This window comes from Xiphias gladius, chromosome 7 (assembly GCF_016859285.1).
Source record: "Xiphias gladius isolate SHS-SW01 ecotype Sanya breed wild chromosome 7, ASM1685928v1, whole genome shotgun sequence".
Lineage (NCBI taxonomy): Eukaryota > Metazoa > Chordata > Actinopteri > Istiophoriformes > Xiphiidae > Xiphias > Xiphias gladius.
This window is the reverse complement of record NC_053406.1, coordinates 24665480-24686108: the sequence shown is the minus strand read 5'-3', so window position 1 is coordinate 24686108 and position 20629 is coordinate 24665480. Positions and strand designations below refer to the sequence as shown.

The 20629-nt window shown below is 39.9% G+C and overlaps 1 protein-coding gene across 1 annotated transcript in view; it reads right to left on the bottom strand.

Moving 5' to 3' along the window:
- The window catches only part of ryr1b (ryanodine receptor 1b (skeletal)), a 51114-nt gene that overhangs the window by 7447 nt on the left and 23038 nt on the right, over nucleotides 1-20629 (bottom strand). Inside the window, 28 exon segments of the mRNA XM_040130320.1 lie at nucleotides 2479-2583; nucleotides 2856-2984; nucleotides 3469-3557; nucleotides 3891-3971; nucleotides 6941-7014; nucleotides 7178-7254; nucleotides 7418-7497; nucleotides 8234-8333; nucleotides 11686-11748; nucleotides 12055-12106; nucleotides 12198-12304; nucleotides 12415-12511; nucleotides 12624-12736; nucleotides 12896-13030; nucleotides 13138-13197; nucleotides 13571-13741; nucleotides 15857-15949; nucleotides 16059-16146; nucleotides 16745-16985; nucleotides 17309-17629; nucleotides 17763-17893; nucleotides 18208-18289; nucleotides 18396-18504; nucleotides 18609-18735; nucleotides 18854-18914; nucleotides 19862-19911; nucleotides 20185-20306; nucleotides 20552-20619. Coding sequence (XP_039986254.1) covers nucleotides 2479-2583; nucleotides 2856-2984; nucleotides 3469-3557; nucleotides 3891-3971; nucleotides 6941-7014; nucleotides 7178-7254; nucleotides 7418-7497; nucleotides 8234-8333; nucleotides 11686-11748; nucleotides 12055-12106; nucleotides 12198-12304; nucleotides 12415-12511; nucleotides 12624-12736; nucleotides 12896-13030; nucleotides 13138-13197; nucleotides 13571-13741; nucleotides 15857-15949; nucleotides 16059-16146; nucleotides 16745-16985; nucleotides 17309-17629; nucleotides 17763-17893; nucleotides 18208-18289; nucleotides 18396-18504; nucleotides 18609-18735; nucleotides 18854-18914; nucleotides 19862-19911; nucleotides 20185-20306; nucleotides 20552-20619 — 3026 coding nt within the window.

Sequence of the window (20629 nt, the reverse complement as noted above, 5' to 3'; positions counted from 1 at the left end):
AAGGCTGTCAGGATAGGCAAGCATTAACTATCAGTGAGATCAGAGCAGTACCTTTTAAAACCTCTACAACAGAAACAACAAAATATATACAAAACAACAAAATACAGCTAAGTGAACAAAAGCAAAGCAAGATGCTGAGATGCTTTAGGGAACAACATGAAATAAATCAATCGATTATCTTTTGTGTTAAAGACTGTTCATAATGTAAGCAAAGAGATGTTCAAAGTCTAGCAGTTCAATTATATTAAATTCTCAGATACATTTTCACAGCAGACTTCTAATATATATTTGGTGTGAAATAAATGTCAAAAATGTCACCAAAGTTTCTAAACAAAATGGAGATTTTCAACCTTTAATAAAGGAATAAGAACTTTACAAATTTTGCTCAACTTTCACAAATTCTCTATGCAATTTCGTACTTGATTTATCTTTTCCTTGGACAGGAAGTGCCTGTACCTGCTATGCACTTTCCCTGTATTCAAGGACGATGTATAACTGAGCTGATGGCTTGTTAGAAAAAAAAGCTGCTAAGACAGTTGAATGCAAAGGAAAAACATGAATTGCTGCAGATGGAATACACAAAGAGGGAACTGATGCAGGTTGTTAAGCTGCGTAAGATATAATGTGGTGAAGCAACCTCTAAAAAAGCATGAAGCTTTACTACATGAGATGGCATTCGCATAGAGACGCAGATTCTTACGCCATTTCGTTGTCCAGGATCAGGGTGCATCTAACAGGGTTGCACATGAAAATAAAAATGTTATCCAACAACATTTTTACTTCATTTTTGTATTTGTTTTGTATCTTACATAAATACTACTTTGATGGTTAAATTTAAGCTAAAGCTTCTGCTAGGCCACCTCCTCTAATTATAATCATCATACCAACATCTATTTTAGGAGCTTTTTTCGTTTAAGCTTTTTGAATTTCAGTGTTGATAATCGGCACAGGTGTTTTACCATCCAGTACAAAAACATAGGATATGACAGATATATGATATGTTATAAGAGCATTTGTTAAAGTAAATTCTTTGGCACAAACACAGGGTTTATGGAAAACCTAAATATGACCACAACTCATCCGTAAGTACTGTAAGTAAGCAAAAATGGTTCTGTCTTGCTTTGTTTTAAAAACAAACCCTACAAACTTAACATCAAAAAGATAAATATATAAAAATACAAAAATGCATTTTAAACGGCAGCATCAGTAGCAATCAACACTGTCACACAAAATTAGACCGGGTAGGAAACACTGCAGCTCCTTGTTAGGTCAAACAAGTTACAGATTGCAGACACACAATATTCAAAGCAAACAGACATTTATCCAAAGCACAATCAAACCCTAGGAACTGGTCAGTACGAAAAGAATAGATACTTGTATTAGCTCAGGTGGATTAACTGTATTATACAGAATCAGAACATATAAAGTAAGAGAAAATTAAGGGAAGAAAAGGGAAGAGTAATTGTTTTTCCTCAAATTGTCTCTGCCATCTTTACTTGGGTTCATGTTGACAATCTCGATCAGGTGAACTGACTGGTTTATTTGAAACAAAGTCATTCAACAGCAGTCCGGTAAATTGACACAATTAGCTTTCTATGCTAATGTAGTAACGAGGTGCAGCAGTGACCACAGCAGGTTTCAGAAACTTCTTAAGACCTCTCTGAACGCTATCTGGAAATCTGAAATCTAAAAAGTCAAATCAATAATATCCACTGACACAGCTTAGTAATATGTAGGGCAACAAGGCCAGATGGAAAATTAAATTAAGCATACTGTATAAATATGAATTTCTATACAAATTTTTTTATTAATCTGTTAATACAATAATAAATTATCTAACTTTATTAATAAATTATTAATGTAATTGTGATGAAATTACACCGGATTCACCAGAATCTAAATGTGAATTACAAAGGAAGATAACCCATAGACATCTTGTGTAATTTGTAATTTTATTTAGGTTTGAGCCCAACTACAACACACAAATACATAAATGTCATAGGGCATTTAATCTTTATATTGTAAATGCTATTATCACCTTTCTTAACCATACTGTAAAACGGCTTAGTAAAGAGGCAGAAACAATCTGACAATGAAAAGAGGTGGAAAGCTGGTTAAGATTTTTTTTTTTAAAGTTTAATGAACAAAAGAATAATCAAATAAATACATACTTTACTCTGCAGGAACCACGAGAGAGACAGTTCATAAAATTAGTATACTTAAAGTGGACAAATGAATTAAACTGTACTATATTTAAAAAAATTTAAATAGTTCACTTAATTTCAAAATTGTTTTGATTCATCTTCTGGTCAACTGTAACAAACACTGAGGAACTATTTTATCATTCAAAATACAGAATGTTCTAGGTTCTGTACAGAAATGAACCCTGAAATTAAATAGTTAAATTCACAGGGAAATAAATACTCAGTATGGCTAGAAAAAGGTTAAAAATGAGTGCATTTATTAGGATGCTCTTACCTGAGCAAGCTTCATCATCATATGAGCAAAGACGTGCAGGAAGCCCACAACAGCGTCCCACAACCTGCTGTGGGCCAGAGACTGCTGGTTACCAGTACAGGGACCCTGACAGAGACACAAAGTGGAGAATGAGAATAATATTCCGGCTCTTTCATCATTTTAGGAGACAAAATGAAGGGAGGGCGTAACATGTGCGGCGGTCAGGCTAACCTCCTATAGATTCCACCCTCAAAACTGGGTGTTTCTATTGCAGTGACAGGCACATGATCCCGCACTGGCTTCCCACCCTGCACGACCTGTGGTGTCCCCTCGGAGTCATGTCTGGTGTCACGATTGAACATTTAATCTATCTAGCATTCTTACAGGAACTGTCTTACCTGGATGTACTCAGTCAAGCTGTTGAAGACCTGCTTGGCCACGGTCATGGCTTTGGAGAAATTCCTCTTACCAGGCTCATCAATTATGTCTTTTCCTGAGTAGTACCAGTAAAAGTCACTGATCGACTCCTGCAAACAGAAAGGAGGAGAAAGAGTACACGTTACCTCTTAATTCTATTTTATTGCTGAATTGCCCCAAGTAAAAGATTCATATACAATTTTAGTATATGGAGTTCAAGTATAGTTCTACCTGTGTTTTGTTCTTCTTCATGTACTTTCAAAGCACCGGTTTAGAATGGCACTAACATGCTGGAAGTGTAGTATGAGTACATTTATAAAACATTATAATCCCATTCACCTGACTTACAGTCAATTTACGGTCGTACTTGGACATGTCTGATTTTGTGATGTACTTGTAGACTTTTAGACTTTTTTCACTCTAAGCGACTTGGAAGTTTTTTTTTTTTTTACAGCAATAACCTGCTGTGTCCTGTGGAGATAATCATCACCTAAACAGAGCGGATTTCCGCAAAATCTGTACGTAGAAATGAGGCTAAGGTCTGAAGTCAGTGGAAGTAGGATCGGAGTAGCATTATAAGCATATCAGAGTGACCTGTAGTCGAAGCAGGTAGTCTACAGTGCAGATGATGATATTGATGGTAGTGGTGCTGCCTGTCTGAGTTCTCAGGTAGTTCTGAAAATCTGAACACAGAAAACATATACAAGATGCACTTTAAATGTAGTTGTCAACAACTGAAATACCATAAATTCTTAAAATCTAGTACTCAAATAATAGCAAGTCTACTTTTAATAATCCAGGTGGAGGATAACGCCCCAGGTGTATTAACAGGAGAAATGTACCACGTTATAGTTTGCGTATTTATAGCACAACCACTGAGCTGACATCTAATAGTAGTGAAGACACAGAGGTTCACTGCCTTCAGCAGTACATGGAAGGAGGTTTCCTTGCTGGAGGTTCACTTTAAACCACCTCGATGTTTGGAGAAGAGAGAGTTCTGCTCTTCACCGACTCACCGTTATTGTGGCCCTCACAAAGAAGCTGCAGGAAACGGAAGAGGTCACACGTAAACTCATCGTCTGCCATCACTTTCTCATCTGGGCAGAGGAACAAAGGAAAATGCAAATGAATCCGTTCAACAGAAAGTTTTTCAACAGTCCCTGTACCGAGTATATGTGAACTCTGTAATATTGCAGAGTCACTCTATTAGAATACACAGTTATAACAAAAATTAGCACGAGGCCTAAGTGTATTAAAAGAAAATACCAGTGTATTTTACTTTTTTAACATTACTCTTACATCCACTACTATTTAACATTTTCATTTTCTCCTGCTTCACTGTGCTCATAAATTTGAGCATTGTCTTCTAATTATCATGTAAGATTTCTCTCCTATCACCTGAAAAGATGAAAAATCTTTAAATTTTACCAAAAAAATTGTACTATTCCTGTAAATGGCATTTTTCATTGTTTTTTATTTAGGTATATTCAGTTATTACCAAAAGGAACAATAATACACTGGAAAGAATCTCCGTCGTAACAAGTCATTTAATCTATTTTTAGGTCCTAACATCAGATTTTTAGACAACAAGCAAATAATTCTGTTTATCAGGCAAGATTATTTGACCATTTTCAAAGACAAATAGTAAGTTTTTTTTTTTTTTTTTTTTCCTGAAACCATAGCAGTGACCTGCCTTACTCTCTATGAAAACATTGACTCTCATTGCTAAAAATTGAAAAAAGATTTTTTTTGGTAATCTTTTGACAAGGAACACTGCACTGGAAGTGAGATCCCCCCATAGATTTCTCTTGTTTAAAGAAAAATAAGTCTAAATCTGAAACCAGTGACTTGTTAATAAAGATTGTTTAAGAAGACTATATAGTAATCAGATTAGATTTTTAGACTAATTATCAACTGTGTTAATTAAGAATCACCACTGATGATTAGTGTACTTGTATTGTATGTATGCTGTATACAAGTTGGCATGCATGTGTCTGTGGCTGTTTCTAAGCGGGTACAAACAGTAAAATTGTAAGTACAATCACCTCCTACCACTCCCTCCCCCAAACTTTACCTCTGTCTAGTTCTCCAAATACTTTCTACAGAAAACATGTATTCAACAAAACCCAATTAGACAGCAGGTCACATCACGTTCAAATGGGCATGAAATACACAGATAAATGAAGACGGGAAACCGGGGAACAAAAAGGTACGTACGAATACAACCAGGGAAACACTCGAGACACAAATGGGACGGGGACCACAGAAATACAGAGTTAACTTCGAGGCACACTGTCATGCAGGACAGATCTACTGAACTCTGCAAACTCTGGTAAGATATGAGTATGAATGTTGGAGGAAAAAAAAAACAAAAAAAAAAAACACTTAGTCCACAATGATGAATATCTAATGCTGGAAAATGCAGAATTTGGCGAGTTAGTAACTGTAGTGGAAGTAAGAAATGACGGCTAATCTTTTTACAGGAAGCTTTTTATTTGTGAGCGGTACGTTTCGACCTAAATACTGCACTTAATTACATTTTAAATCCCATCCATCACAAAAATACACATTTTATAGATCTCCATTAGCTTGACATCAGAAAGTGGCTACGTGAAAAACACTCTCTTTCTCAAAACTTCACAAACATGCTCAGATTTGATCATGACGGTACTACTAGAAAGTGCTGTGTGGTGATTCTGGGTTTCATATTTTCCAACGACAAACACGGACACAGTGGCAGGGGTGAAATGTGTAATCTTAGTGACTACGGGTAAATAATCCCATATCTCTAGCAAGCAAAGGGGTGGGACCACATACAACGGAGTCAACGGGTTACGAGTACAAAATACATATTTACAGGGTATTTGATTCAGCAATAGTTAGTGCTGGAACTTTTTCCCAAACCCTTGTCATATCATTGCTCTGTAATAGTTTGCACCACCATATCCTGCATTGTGAAAATTATGAGAAGTTAGGGAACATTTTACAGAATGTGTGGATTTAAATGCAGCGGCTTTACACTGATGGTCAAGCTGTGCGGCTCATCTCTGCACCTAATACCACCTAAGGCGTGAACCAACTACATTTGAATGATACGAATAAGAGAGATTTGGGGTCAGAGAGTTCCTACTGCTGCTGCAATTCATTTCAGAGTTTCTAGGGCACAGGGTCAGTGCAATTTTCTATAATCTACTTCAGAAAACAGTAAATAGAAAAAGAAAAAGTGGGAGAGGAAGAATGAGGTTACTGCCTTGCCTTCCCATTGATCAGTCACAAGACTGAGTTGCCAGAGTTACAGTAGATCTGTGGTATAACACTCAAGCGTGAAAACTGAACTTTACAATCACTTAATGGGAATTAGGGCAGAGATACAATGCATGAGTATAGGTACAGTAGCATGTGTATCATTGCCGGGTTTCCAGAATAATATAACAGCGAGGAAGTGACTGTAAAGCTCAATTCCACTGGTTCCTTGAGTGTGAAATGAAATGCATATTATATTCACAGCAAGGAAAAGACTAGTCAGGTGATTCAGAGCTAAAAGAGACAGAGGACAGAGAGGAGGGAAAGAAAAAAAGAAAATATATGACAGCAAGTAAGTTTCATTTACCACGTTCTAGCTTCATATCTGAGAACCGCGAGAGCAGCAAATTGATGAGTGGGAAGGACATGGGCATGAGGGGTAAAGGGTTGAAATGGGCAAAGCGAGCGAGATGTGGGGGAGAGAAAGACAAAGAGAGACGCAGTGAGTCCAAAAATCTCATGGCTGTCAGTGGAACAGCTTCATACATTAACAGTCAAAATGCAGTCATGGATCTTATCACTCTCAATACACTTACATGAACAACATACCTGTAACCAGGCATCCGTAAACAGGCACACTCAGAAACACACAGATGCGCGCAAAAATAGACTACACACCAAATCTACAAAAAATGTCGATTATATCACAAACCAATGCAAAATGAGGTAGCAGTACAAAGACCAGTGTTTGTGCGTAAATGTAAATGTCTGTATTACAGTATGTTCAGATACTAAGTGACATTAGGAAACTGGAGATACTCACTGGTGCCTTCCTCTGAAACCATCCCAAGTCCTTCGGCCTTATTCTGTCTCTCAAAAGCATTCAGATCCAAAACGCTGTCAAAATCAAACACTCAGTTTAACAATGTACAACCCGACAAACTTTACTTCCAATTAGACCTTCTCAAAGTAACGTTTAGAGTACAAATATCTTACAAACCTCAACAATCAAAAACAAAAGAGGTGAACGACACAAATGTCACGTGAATTCATTACAGACCTGCAGGTCTGCATCAGAGACTGAATGCTGAGGAAGAATCCCACATCCTTTTTATCCTTCAGATAGTCCAGCATTCTCTGCACACGTACAAAAAGACAGAAAAACAAACATTTTCTCCTCAACAAACAAATCTGGTGCCACTGGTAGACTGAGAAATAGGAAATTTAGTTTAGCTCTGTATTCCGGCTTTCTCATCAAAAAATACAGTAATTGCCTAAAACTCTCATAGGCTCTGTTCACCTGCTGTACATCGCTGTTGCCTCCATTGAGGATGGAGATTCCCAGTTTGAGTGTGGAAGAAACCATGGCTCCAGGTTCGCCTGAAACAAGCGGAGACACCGGTGGTGTGCAAGGACTTTTGACCCAACAGGGAAGTCAAAGTAGAGATGGATCATCACTGCCATCACAATAAATATTACAGACACTGTTTTCACCAAACCTGAGGAAACTGTGCATCGCATTGCTCTGTGCTGGCTGTTTTAAAACTGAACTGCCTTACAACGTTACAGCATGGACTAACAGGATGGATTTACCAAAACCTGGGGAAACTCTCTCTCCACTGCTTTTTTTTTTTTTTAACATTTTCCCTCATTACAATCCCCAAGGCAAGGTACAGCATCATTTGTTTTCTTTTCTGATTGTTGTATAATATTTTTAACGACACTAATCTGATCTTGACGGGTTTTGAGAAAGCGATGCATCTCACACATCTGCCTCCTAGCATTTAACGTTACATTAGCTGGCCCCGGTGGCAGTATAATGGGCACATGGCTCATAAAACTACACATTCATTCTAACGACATAATTTGTCATTTATGGACAAAGACATTGTTAGTTATAGTCTGTTGTAGGGTTAAGACATGGTTATATAGAGCTATGCTTAGGTTGCAGTTATCGTACAGGTTGGGGTTTGGAATATAACAGTTACAGCTAAGATTAGGGCAACCTATAGTGAAATCATTTAAGTAAAAATCTAAATACAATATCCTCACAAGTGACATAAATGTGTGTGTGTGTCTGTGCGTGTGTGTCCGTGTCCTCGGGTGTAGCTGCTACCTTTACAGGCACTGATCATCTGCAGTACCATCTCCGCAGCACCACGGTTGTGTAGACGGGACTGCTGGTACAGAAGCCTCTGTTTCTCCATCTCCTTTTCCTGCGGAGCAGAGCAGGACGGACACAGCTGTAACCCTGCCAACAGGGACTGCACTGCCCCCCGCACTCACTCCAGCACAAACAAACACTCGGGCCCCTCATAATTTGACCTTCGTTATGACCATCCATTGACTGCACACAGTTTCAGGACATTTCTAATGAAGCTAAAGCTGATGACAAACATTCCAGTTTGCTAAGGTTTAAACTAGCAGGTTTTAATTAAAAGCAATATTAATTTATTTTTTTCCACTACAGTCATATTTCTGGGATGTTTTAGCTTAGCTTAGCACAGAGACTGGTAGCAAAAAAAAAAAAAAAAAAGCAGCTAGCTCAGTTAGCAATACGTGATGATTTAAGGCGCAGCTGAACGAATGAAGTTATCTTTTGACAAATAACTACTGTTCTCATCAGCCCTGCCGTCACAGCAGCGTCGCCAGGATTGACACTGTGACATCTCCACTAATACTACCGGTGCTTGTGTTAAACATGGGGGGGGGGCGGCTTAACAGAAACATGGAGGTTCATGTAGAAATACCTCCAACTACTAAAAAAACACAAGTCTCATTTTTATACTTTTAATTCCTACACAAACTGAATAAAGAAGATAATTTGTAAATACCACAGCTTTTTAAAATGTGTATTTTTTTTTTTACACTTACAACAGAGCTAGGCTTGCTGCATCTGATCTTTCTGCTAAGCTAAGTGTCATGATTCTCAGTCTTTTCACCAGGCTGTGGCCAAGATGATTTCGCCAGATGCTATAATGGCTGGAATGAACCTGATGTTTAAAAAACATGTTCATGGTGATGGAAATACTTGGAATCATTCAAGATTTTGGCTCAGAAGCTGGGTGCAGCACTGGACACACACGCACGCACACACACACACACACACACACACACACACACGCACATACACACGCTCTTCCATTGGAACACGGTGTATTAGTGCGATGATCGTTATTCCAGCTGTTGATGTCTTCCAGAGGCAGCAAACACTTGATGGCAGCAGACATTTCTGCCCAGAGCACAACACGCACTTCACACACTCTTCCGAGGAAGCGACAGTAGTTGTTAGAGTAACGCTTACAGCATGCAACTCCCGCTTCCAACGGTACAACTAAGAGTCGATCTATCGACTCTCACTTTACGACCTAAAGTGCTGCAGTTACGCTACCTGCAGCAGCATCGAGTGGTTCCTGTCTGCTTTTCAGTTAAACTATAGGACACTATTTGAAACTGAGGGAAAGGCATTTCCTTGAATTGACTATAAGTATTCTTCAGTTATTTTAGCACTGGACTCTTGTGAAGTCACAAGTGCCACCGTGGATTTACTTTAAGCAACATAACAAGTTCCGGATATTGGTATTTAATGTTTTGAAATCGCAATTTCAGGGCTGTGCAATTTTTCATCTTAAACTAATTGAATTAGAGATTTTGATTTGATATTTAATGGCAAAAAAATAATTACATTTTCCGGGACAACAACTTCAGTTTGAACTATTTGAACTAAATAAAATTGTAATATTAAATGTTTTTAAAACTGTTAGAGATTGTTTACTGTTATTATAACATAATATGAAGACCCGGTAAGTTTTGAAATTATTATACAGTGCTGTACAAAATTACACTGTACAGTGCAATACTATGTTATACTTCTTTAATGCTGCTACATGATACAATACACTAATCTATACTATGCAACAGTACTTTACTTCACTGTCCTATATTATACTACAATAAAATACTCCCTTTGCAAATGAGAGCTGCTATGAACAATCCCGTTGACAATAGAATTCAGATTTGACCCACCCACTGCACACCATGCTTAAAACCCCACCCAAAGCACCCAGAACTGTATCTACCCCTCCCTCGTAAACCTGACTGTGTTTTTAAAAGTTACGGAGCAACATTTCTCTGGTCACGGTGGTTCTGCTCATCTTTCATGTGAATTGTGTGTCTTTGTGATGAGTGAAGAAAGATTGTGTATGACTATGGGAGTCTGTGTGCATGTCTGGATTGAGTCTGTGATCCTATGCTTGCGTGAGTGTGTGTTTGGGTTTGGGACAGTGTATGTATGGCTGACTGTGCAGGCTTTTACTGTAGTCCTTGGTGAGCACAGAGAGGGAGACTTGTTAACATTGTCCAATTCAAAGTAGGGACAAAACAAAATCAGAGACTTGTCAGTTGTTAGATGTCGAACTAGAGTTATCAAGTGAGTCCATATGGGTGAACACAGCCTAATTAGTGGGTGAGTACTGGAGGGTGTAAGTCAGGAAAGGGTGGTGCAAGTCTGGGAGGGACTGACCACAGACAAACAAGATCAGCACAAGAGAGCTGGTTCTACTGTTAGCAAACCTGCTACACAGTTTGGCTTGATAACTTATCGACGTTTCCAAAAATAGCTGCTCAATTCAGTCTTGGATGGAAGCATCACATTGCTATGCACATACCAGGTACCAATTAGGGAATAGTAATGATGTTCATGTGATGAAAATAACCTTATATATAAATCAACAATGAACTCACTGAAGGGATTATTAAAGTACATTAAGGAATTTGCAGTGCAGATGAATGTAATGCTACCCTCCAGGAAAAGCCATGGGTTTCTATAGCTACAACATCACAGTGTCCAAACCTGGCCTTTGAGGTAAAATAAATCAATGAGATATTCTTTCAAATTGCCACTCATACTAATGATCTGTCTTTTTAGTTGCTAATGAGCCCATGTTTGTCCATATTTACTGTGCGGTTGCACCAATGTTAACCACTACATTGCCAGCATTGCTAAGTGGCAGTGCTAAAAATTGCCTGTTTGGGTGTCTGAATCTTATTGGGTATGTTTACAGCAGCATCTTGATATGTGCATTTATTCAACTGCTGCTGTACTTAGATAAGTATTTAGTAGATGTGTTAAACCATGCTGGGACGTAGTAATTTGTGGTAGACTTCAGGCTTGGAAATTGTGATTCTGAAATCAAACTACTGGCAAAACATCAGTGGTTAGTTTTGACCTGGGTTTAATTTTGTTTTCTTAGGTGCACCATCTCTCTGCACTCAAGTCATGCAATTTAGAAAATAAAACAAATTGAGTCTGAAACATTGAGCCGACTGGTGGGCAGAGTCCAGCAAAGGCATGCACAGGTCAGTCCACCATAGCAGGAAATAGACAAGTGGTGTGAGTGAACAAGAGAAAAGCCAGGAAGAGAAAAAAAGAGAATTGTTGTAGCAATGGTGGGGTGGGGGGTAGTGCCGAGTGTGATGCCGTGGTGTCACGCGCGGGGAGTCTCTTCTCCGTTGACTCCCCTGTCTCCCTTCCCCTGGTCCCCCCCATACCATCTCTGTCTGTCGCACCTCAAAGGCTGGCTCCTCCCCCTCTTGTTCTCCCCCTTCGTCCTCCTCACCAATGTGGCAGCTCTGGGGGGAGATGATAGCAAGTCAGGGACTGAGTACAAGATCATATAATTTTACTCCAGATAGCAATACAGTCTCACATGTTTTGTGGAATAGGCAAAAAGTCTGAAAAACAAAGTCATGTTGTACATAAGGTTTACATTTTGTTTCCGAAAAATTGCAGGCGACAACAGACTGAATTGCAGTTGCCTTTTCATGTGGCTCTTGTGCACGAAGGTTGGTTCACATAATGGCTTAGGAATGTAAACTAATTTCAGTTAGATACGAGAGATCTGATGATCCTGATCAGCGACCATCCAGAGGTCTTACCTTTGCCATAATATCAGCATATGACATATAGAGATGGTCAACCTCAAGCTTACTGTAATGAGACAACATATAACAGGAATCAATGGGTCTCACTGAAGAACAGGTCACAAAGTTGAGTCGCAGAAGGAGCGAGAGCCTCTTACGTCTTTTCTGTGAGAGCTGTGCGGCTAAAATGAAGAATCAGCTGATGAAGGGGGTCAGGCTTCGTCTCGGTCTCCTCTTCCTCTTCCTCCTCTTCTTCCATGGCTTTCTAATAATTGGAGGTAACGTGAATCATGACAAAAGCCTTAGTATACACTGTGGGCTATACGCCACTAATAACCAATTGTACGTCTCAGAAATAAGGGGAGGATGACTTACAGATAAGTCGTCAATCATCTTGTCCTCAAATGAGTAACCCTCGGTCTCTAACCAGTTGCGCTTGTAAGCATCCAAGAACATGTTGGTTGCCCTGTGCCTGTGAGACGGGAGGTTGTTGAGACTTAATTAGGGAAGGTTGCAGTGGCTCACTTACAGCCTTCAGATTTTATTACAGATCATTTCTTAGTGAGTATGAAGGAAATGATTACGTGGGGATGTTGTACAGAGGTGTCATCCTGAAACAGGCCACCACTGCCCTGCGACGCTGTTTGGACAGCAGCTTGTGCCACACCATTTTCTTTGACTTGAAGGGGTGCTCAGTCTGAAGCAAGGAAAAAACATCCCTCCTGAGAATATTTCCCCATTTTTTTGCAACAGCTAACACTCAAGCTGCGACTGAAAACCAAATAATGCCTACACCTTTTATGTGTATGTCATGTGTGTTTGCTTTCAGAGCACTTGAGTTTGAGTCCATACTCACCACCTCAATGTGGTAAAGGACAGCGGACACCTCTTGTACCCTTTTAACCACCTTCTCAGGGTCCTCGGCATCTTCGGCCTTTCCAGACATCTCCTTATACAGAGACATCTGCCAGCGCATAGCTGGGTCTTCCACCTGAAACCAAGGGTCAAATATGTATAACCCATTTAAATACATTTAAATGAGAATTCGTATATTTATTCTCCTCTTTGATTTGTAAAACAATTTAAAAGTCTACTCACCTTGCCTTGAAGATGCAGATTGTTGTGCAAGAACTCCCTCACCTCTTCATCTGTGTCTTTCTACAAGGGAAGACACCAAAATTCACGGGACATTCATAATTTATTTTGTCATTCAAGACAATCAAAATATCCTACAGTTGACTAACGAACAGCGTACTGACACGTATTCCAGCCTCTTAAAACTCGCAAATGAGTAATGGAAAATAAAATGAAGTCCATGATTATGGACATATGTAACTTTATAGGAGATCATTTTATATAAAAGATAAAAAAAAGTATTATTTCGTATTTTGATTCAAAAATTGTACAGTCACACTGGTGATGCTTACATACTCATGATTCGAAAATCAATCATTAAACGGAAAAATTTGCCAGTATTTCCATGTTTGGACACAATATAGTCAGTGAGCTGGCTTCAAACACATCAAAGTACCAGTGAGTATCTGATCTTGGCAAGATTGATGAGCTCCTGGTCTGCGGGAGAGCACATATTGAGGCCGATGGGAAGCATCTTCTTTAATGCTGCTACGATAAGGGAGGTCTGCACAGAGTAGCGGTCCCCTCGCCGCTTCTTCTTGGTGCGCTCCTGCTCTGAGCCTCCGGACTAAAGAGAGAAAGAAAAGTTCAGACCAATCCATCACTGTCCAGCTTACAAGCCCCTTACACCTTACACCAAAAATTTCCTGTTCAGAAAATATTTTGTGAAATCAGAGGCTTTGGAGAATATTTAACATAAAAGTGATGAAGAAACACTACTTCTAACACAAAATATAAAAGGAAACTGATACAATGAGAGGGCAAGAACCAGCTGCCAGTAACATTTTAAGCAATAACATGCTGATACAGTGAATTAACAACTAAGTAAAACAAGATTATTCCTCAGTTAAAGACAGACCGACAACTACATTTTCCTGTAAACATCAGCCTCTGGTGAGGTTTCAGGTGCTTCATTGCTGCATCAGCTACAGTTGTTACACACAGTGCAGCCTCACTGTTAGTAGTGCAGTGGCCAGACAGGGCACATCCTGTCCACAGGACAGCACAGTCAACAGCACAAGTCTATGGTGTTAGCTCCATCGCCCTGGAGCTCTTCTCACACACTCCCATCCTGAGGGTGCCAATGCTCATTACTGACTGTTGTCTGACCCCACAGCACCCTCTCTGCCCTCAGTGTGCACGGTGTGTGGGTATGTGGGTAAAAACTTTTGGGCAGAGAGAGGCGTTGTGATGATCAGCTAACAGAAGCTCACTACAGTAATGCCCATTTGATAGCCAAGGAGAGAAGGTTTTTCTTATTTATCTTACAGCACCCACGTAAAACATCAATCAAACAGTGATTAGATATTCAATGATTTAACAATTTAATGGTGTCAATGAATTAGACATGGAGCAACGAGTCCAGTTAGTAACTATGATGACAGCTATCTGGTGATGTCGATAGCTTCAGTTTCCCCCGACAGTCCCAGCTAGCTACGTATGCTACAGATGGACCAAGGAATTCTAACGGTAACAGCAAGGGATGGTAAGGCTTTTTGGGGTAAACAAGTAGTGAACACAAAGCCAATGATAATATTGAATGGAGAAGAGTCCCCCAGTGCAGGAATCTTTACCATAAAAGCTGAAAGAAATCCAAGCGTCAATTACAAAATTTCAACATCACAGATGGCACGGTAGCACGGGCTCCCACAGCTGTATCCAACAGGGACGAACTAAAGGCAAACTGTTTATTAATCAAACAAAAATAGAGTGATGGTGCTCGGCTGCAGGAGTGCACACTCCAAATGAGATACACGACTGCTCAGCCAAGCACCATGAAACCTCCCAGGCCACTACGATTTACAGCAAAGACCTTTCATCAAGCCGCTCCAGACCCCCTACTCACACATATACAAATACACACATAAAAACATAGAAGAACATCCCTAACACACACACACAAACACAAACACACACACGCACACACACACACACACACACACACACACACACACACACACACACACACACACACACTCACTCACTCAATATTGCTCAAATACAGTCGCAAATATGTCCCACTCACAGAAAAATGTTTTACTATCAGCAGTTTCAACTAAACCTAAATTATACAGTTTATCATCTCACCCACAGATACACATTATTATAACACTGCCATTAATAAATATCTGATAATAACTATGTGTTTATAACCCTGGTTGTGTGTATTTATGTGTGTGAATATTGGGGTCTGTGTGTAAGAAGTGTGGTATCCATGGGAGAGCTTGATGAAATGCCTCCCCAAACTCAAGGTGCCATGCGATCAGCACAGCGCTCGTGCACAAACACAGTCTAACCTCTCCATCTCCGGCCTAGTGGCCCAGCGTCCAACACCGACACAGGATATAAGGAGAAAACACAGTTAGCGACACTCCTGCTACTGCCTAAACGGCATATACTGCCACAGTTTACATTGTCCCGGAAAAGGATAGTATTAGGGATGTAATAGCCTATTACTGTAACATTTATTTAAAAAAACAGAGTGATCATCTACTTGATGTTTTTATCTGTAGCAACTTAAGGGAAAGAAAGGAAATAACAGCTAAGAGTAGATCAAGAGGGGTTAAATATTTCTCTGCTTGAAGTGGGTGGTGTTAGTGAAATATTAATTATTAGAGTTTAGTTTCTTAATGAGTTACAGCTGAGGATATGTAGTAAGTGTAGTAAGTTTTTCCACTCTCACCTTGCTCATCTTGCTCTTACTGTCAGCTGTCAGGAAGGACATGTTGTTGATTTCATTCATCACCACAAAGTTCTGCTCCTCCCTCTTAAAGTTCTGTCATAGATAAGACAAGAAAAATGGCAAACGGCAAAAGGACAGACAAAAAAAATCCCAGAATAGTAAAAACGAAACCAGAAAATACCACAGGCACCAGAAAACTCACATGTGATTTGGACCAGAAAATGAAGACCTCTCCCACCATCCTGAAAAGTTCTTCTGCATCTGGATCTGGACAGGTCAGCCACCTTGCCCTACAGTCAAAGACAGCAATGCAAGAAATACATTAACTCAAGTCGCATTTGAGTTGCAGCCCAGAGTCATTTATTTTATCACAACTGACAAAAATTGGTTAATTTTTTACACAAACTTTTCTTTTCAGTTTTGCAAACAACAAGGTCAAATAATATTTATGTCCTTAGATGCTGAGAATGCTTAGGACAGATGGGAGAGGAATTATCTTTAAACTTAAACTTTATTTTATCTCCTTTTTACACTGCACAGGTGCTTATGCTTGGCTAGGTTGCTGTTGGCATTCCCTCTTTTATTTGCTACTTATATTGAACCTTTATTAGAAATAATCAACAGTAAAGTTTATTTCATAAAGTCTGAAAGTGTTGCCACTCGAAGATACGATACAATACGATAAACAGCGGCCAGGTGATGTCAGTTTTAAGTGATGGACACCAACACATCTTTTACACTAAAAGACGTTGTGCTTTAGTCTCCACATCAAACACAGTAATTGTGTGTCTATTAAACTGTAATTAAAGTAGAACCATGCTAACTTATTGAAAGTCACACAGGAGAATAGTGTCAACTACATTTTTAACTACATTTCAACGCAGCTACCTGTTATTGTCCACGTAGCGGATGAGCAACGGGTAGAGGGCATACAGGTCCCGACACAGCACAGCAAACTCATCTCGGATGGTCCCGTCTTCGCTGTCCACCTCTGTCTTGCCCTCCATGCGCAGCTGATCCTCCTCGGCCACTACTTTTCCTGAGCGCTTCTTCAGTTTTTCCATAGTGGGGATGAAGTGGGATTTAAGCATCTCTGGTTTAGCCCTGCTGACAATGGGCTGGGCGAACACTGGACAAGGGGTACAGAGGAATCAACAGTCGTCAGTGGTAGTGGGAGTGAGCGTAGTTTTCCCCAAATCTTAGATGTACAAAATGTGAAAACTGAGTTGTCTGTACTCATAATACATGTACTGCTTGCATGAAAAGTAAAAATCACTATGAAAGCATATTTTAGTAGTTTGCAGACCCAACCTTGCAACATTTGTGATTCACAAATCAATGTAATAAGGGATCATAAGGACTCTTATTTTGAAAATATCTCGGATAACTATATTGGATAACTAACTTAACCTGAAAGCCTTCTGATTTATTGTGAAATCTCTGCTCACTCACCAGCCAATCTCTTCATCCAGGAGGCCTCATCTATCCCCAGGTTGTTAACCACAATCTTCATGATGCTCCCCAGCAGCTGGTTGAGATGCTCGGAGGTGACAGCGGTGCAGAGCTGGCCCTCCTGCTCGGGGGAATTCTCTGGGCCCCTCTCCCACCAGCGTGGGAGATAGTTACACAACATGGGCAGGGTGATCTCAATCACATGGGGCATTTCTGTGTAGCGAGCCCCAGACTCAGCTAGGTCATTGATCTCCTTCATCAGGATCTCCAGCTCTGGGATATCAGGGCAAAGCTCCTCCACTTGGTTGGGGAGACCCAGAACTGATTAGGGAAAGAAATGATGGAGAAAAAAATAAAAGATAAGGAAACAACTAATTAAACGCATTCTTATAATTTCATACACGTACAATAAAATTTAAGGGTAAGGAAAAGAAGACAAAATGCTAAAACCCACTGGATCTCTCTCTGGGAGTCTTGGTGGTGTAAACAGAAAACATGTTGAACTCATTCAGTACTGGCTCAAGGAAGGCTACTGGCATTGCAGCTGCTAAGTGGGCCAAACACTCGCCAAGAGCTGGTCGCTGTCTGCACAGGAGAAAAACATCACAAAATCCTCATAAAATACCGTTTTAAAAACAAGTCAAAATCAATGTACAAATAATCTTCGAAAAAATACATTAAACTTCTGTTCCTGTTAAAGGTTCCTTATGCAGTTTTTCCTCTGAATCAAGGGTCTAAGCATAGAGGGTGTTATATGTTGTACAAACTTATTCAAATTTTGGGCTGTATAAATCAAATTCACTTGACTCAAAATCTGTAAAAATGCAAATTGGTGAAGGAAACTTGTCTTTAGACTTTTTTGTTTAGACTTTCATAGAGCCACAGAGGTCTCTACTCACTTCTCTGCATGTTGAGTCTTCACAGTGCCCAAAGAGTAGATACTGCACATTAAACGATAGCAGGATATTTGCAAGTCGTCCACTGAGGATGTAGAGAAGAGAGGCATTGCATTAGCTTTGAGTCAGTCCTTTGAAGGGCAAATGGTGAACAAGTAATTCAGTGGAGAGGAGAGGAGCAATTCACTCACACATGACGTCATCTCCAAACTGGTGCTGGGCGATATGGTCAAACAGTGAAGTGAGGACTGGCAGCAGAGCAGTGGTGGTGTAGTTGATGTTCTGGGCCACACCCTTAACCTACAGGAAAACACACACATATATAAATACCGATATCAGCTCATAAGAAAATGAACAAGAGTGTAAAAACAATGCCGTATGGTGCTCTATGCCGTATCTCTGACCTGGTTTCGACTGGACACTTTACCCAGTTTTAGATTTTCAACCATCTTCTCAATGTCATCTGCGGCACTCTCAAAGAACTGACGCAAGCCAGCCTTCACAATCTCAGGGCCTGATTTCATAACAGTCCTTATAAAAGTGGTCACAAAAGAACAGCCAAAAAGAAAGATAAGTGTCAGATAGTTTGTTTCTATTTTGTCTCTGCCTGGGGGTGATGGGGATGTGATATGAATAGACCGTGAGTTACCTGGCATCCAGTGATCGCGAGAGAATGTGCAGACAATTCACCACTGCACTTGCATCCGTTCCTGAAAACAGTGCAGCAAAGATGTGTTGTCAGAGCTGTCTTTCTGTACAAATCCACTTTCATGAGCTCCATTTACTGTATAGGCCAGATTTATTTTTAGATGAATACATTACAAGCTCTAAATTAAAAACAGAAAACAGAGCATACAGTTACAGTTGAGCGTGTTAGAAAACATTGAGCAAAACCAAAATTACATTAAAACCATTCATTTTTACCAAACACAGATACTGTATATTACACAACTTCAACAGCTAATTATGGAACAGCTGAACCATATGCTATATTCTCTGTTAAAAACTGATTTCTTAAGTGCAAAACCAACATTTTGGAGTTTTTCCATCGGTACTTTTGGAGGTTTAGCTCAACTACGGTGGTGCACTTTGACTAAAGGGCACGGGCTAAGTGTGAAGAGGCTGCCAGTGTGTAGTGACCACTGAATACATTGAAGTGACTGACTAGTAAAGACACGGGGGGGTGAATTGGGAGGAGAATGAAGATAAAGCATATAGTGCCTCGTATAAGCCAGGCTGAGAACACATCACAGAGCTGCAGTACAATACCTATATATCTGTTGGTACCTGACACACTACGGACATTCATGCTCAAATCACTCTCAGTTTGTGAGTACCAATCTGAGTGTAGGCCTTAAATGCAACAAAATCAACTTTTAAAACTCCAGATTGCAGATAACATCAAAGCCAAGCACAAGCTGAGCTAAAGAGAGGGTAGCATTAGACGAGGAGATCCAGTAAAGAAGGAAGGGGAGAATAAGCACGTGGGAGGATAGACAATATCTGTGATACAACGCTGATTAATATGTAAATGAGAAGGTAGAAGGAAAGAGGTAGCAAAAAAGATCTGGACAAATAAAAATAAATTAGACAGGACAACAAATACAGAGGGACAGAGATGGTGACGGGGCATAACGCCACCATGCAGATTTCTTACCAAAAAGAGATACTCTGTGCCTCACCAAAGCAGCCAACTTACAGAAGATACTGAAGTAGGAGGAGAAAAGAGGAAAGGGAGGGAAAAGAAGGACGACGGTAAGGGGAAACAGGGAAGGAAAGATGTTTGAAGTGACACAGAAAGCAAAAGGGAGGTCACAGAAATAAAGTGTATTGCACAACAGGAGAGACATGAAGAGACATGGAAGAGGGAGAGGACAGACACTATCACACAAAAGTACTGTACTAAATGAAAGGTACATGGTAAAGTCACATCATTCTGAGAACAAACCAGTCTTTGGAATAGGCTTTTATTGCACATACCTTGCAATCATCTCCTTCTCCTTATTGGAGGAATGCCCTCCACTACCCAAGACTTTCGCAGGAGTGGAGAGGAAGTACAGGCAGTGATTCTTGAAGTATTGATTTATCAGAGGCAAGAGAATCTGTAAAAATCAAGATGAAATATCAATTACATTTAATTGCCATTAAACAGGCCCAACCACCTCCATATGCTCATAAACAGCAGCAGTGAGATGAAGAAAAAAAGACAACAACCAATTTTATGTCCAGCTGAAATGTAACACTACCAACTATGAGGGGAGGTGCTGTTACAACCCATGTACTCTGTTTCCCCTATTGAAGACAAGCAAGAAAAAAAAAAAAAACTAAGATGCATCGAGTAGCTCACCTTGGCAAAGAATTTGATCTCTTGTTCGTGTGGTGACTTCTCCACTCTACCACTGCTAACCACAGCCTCTGTTTAAAA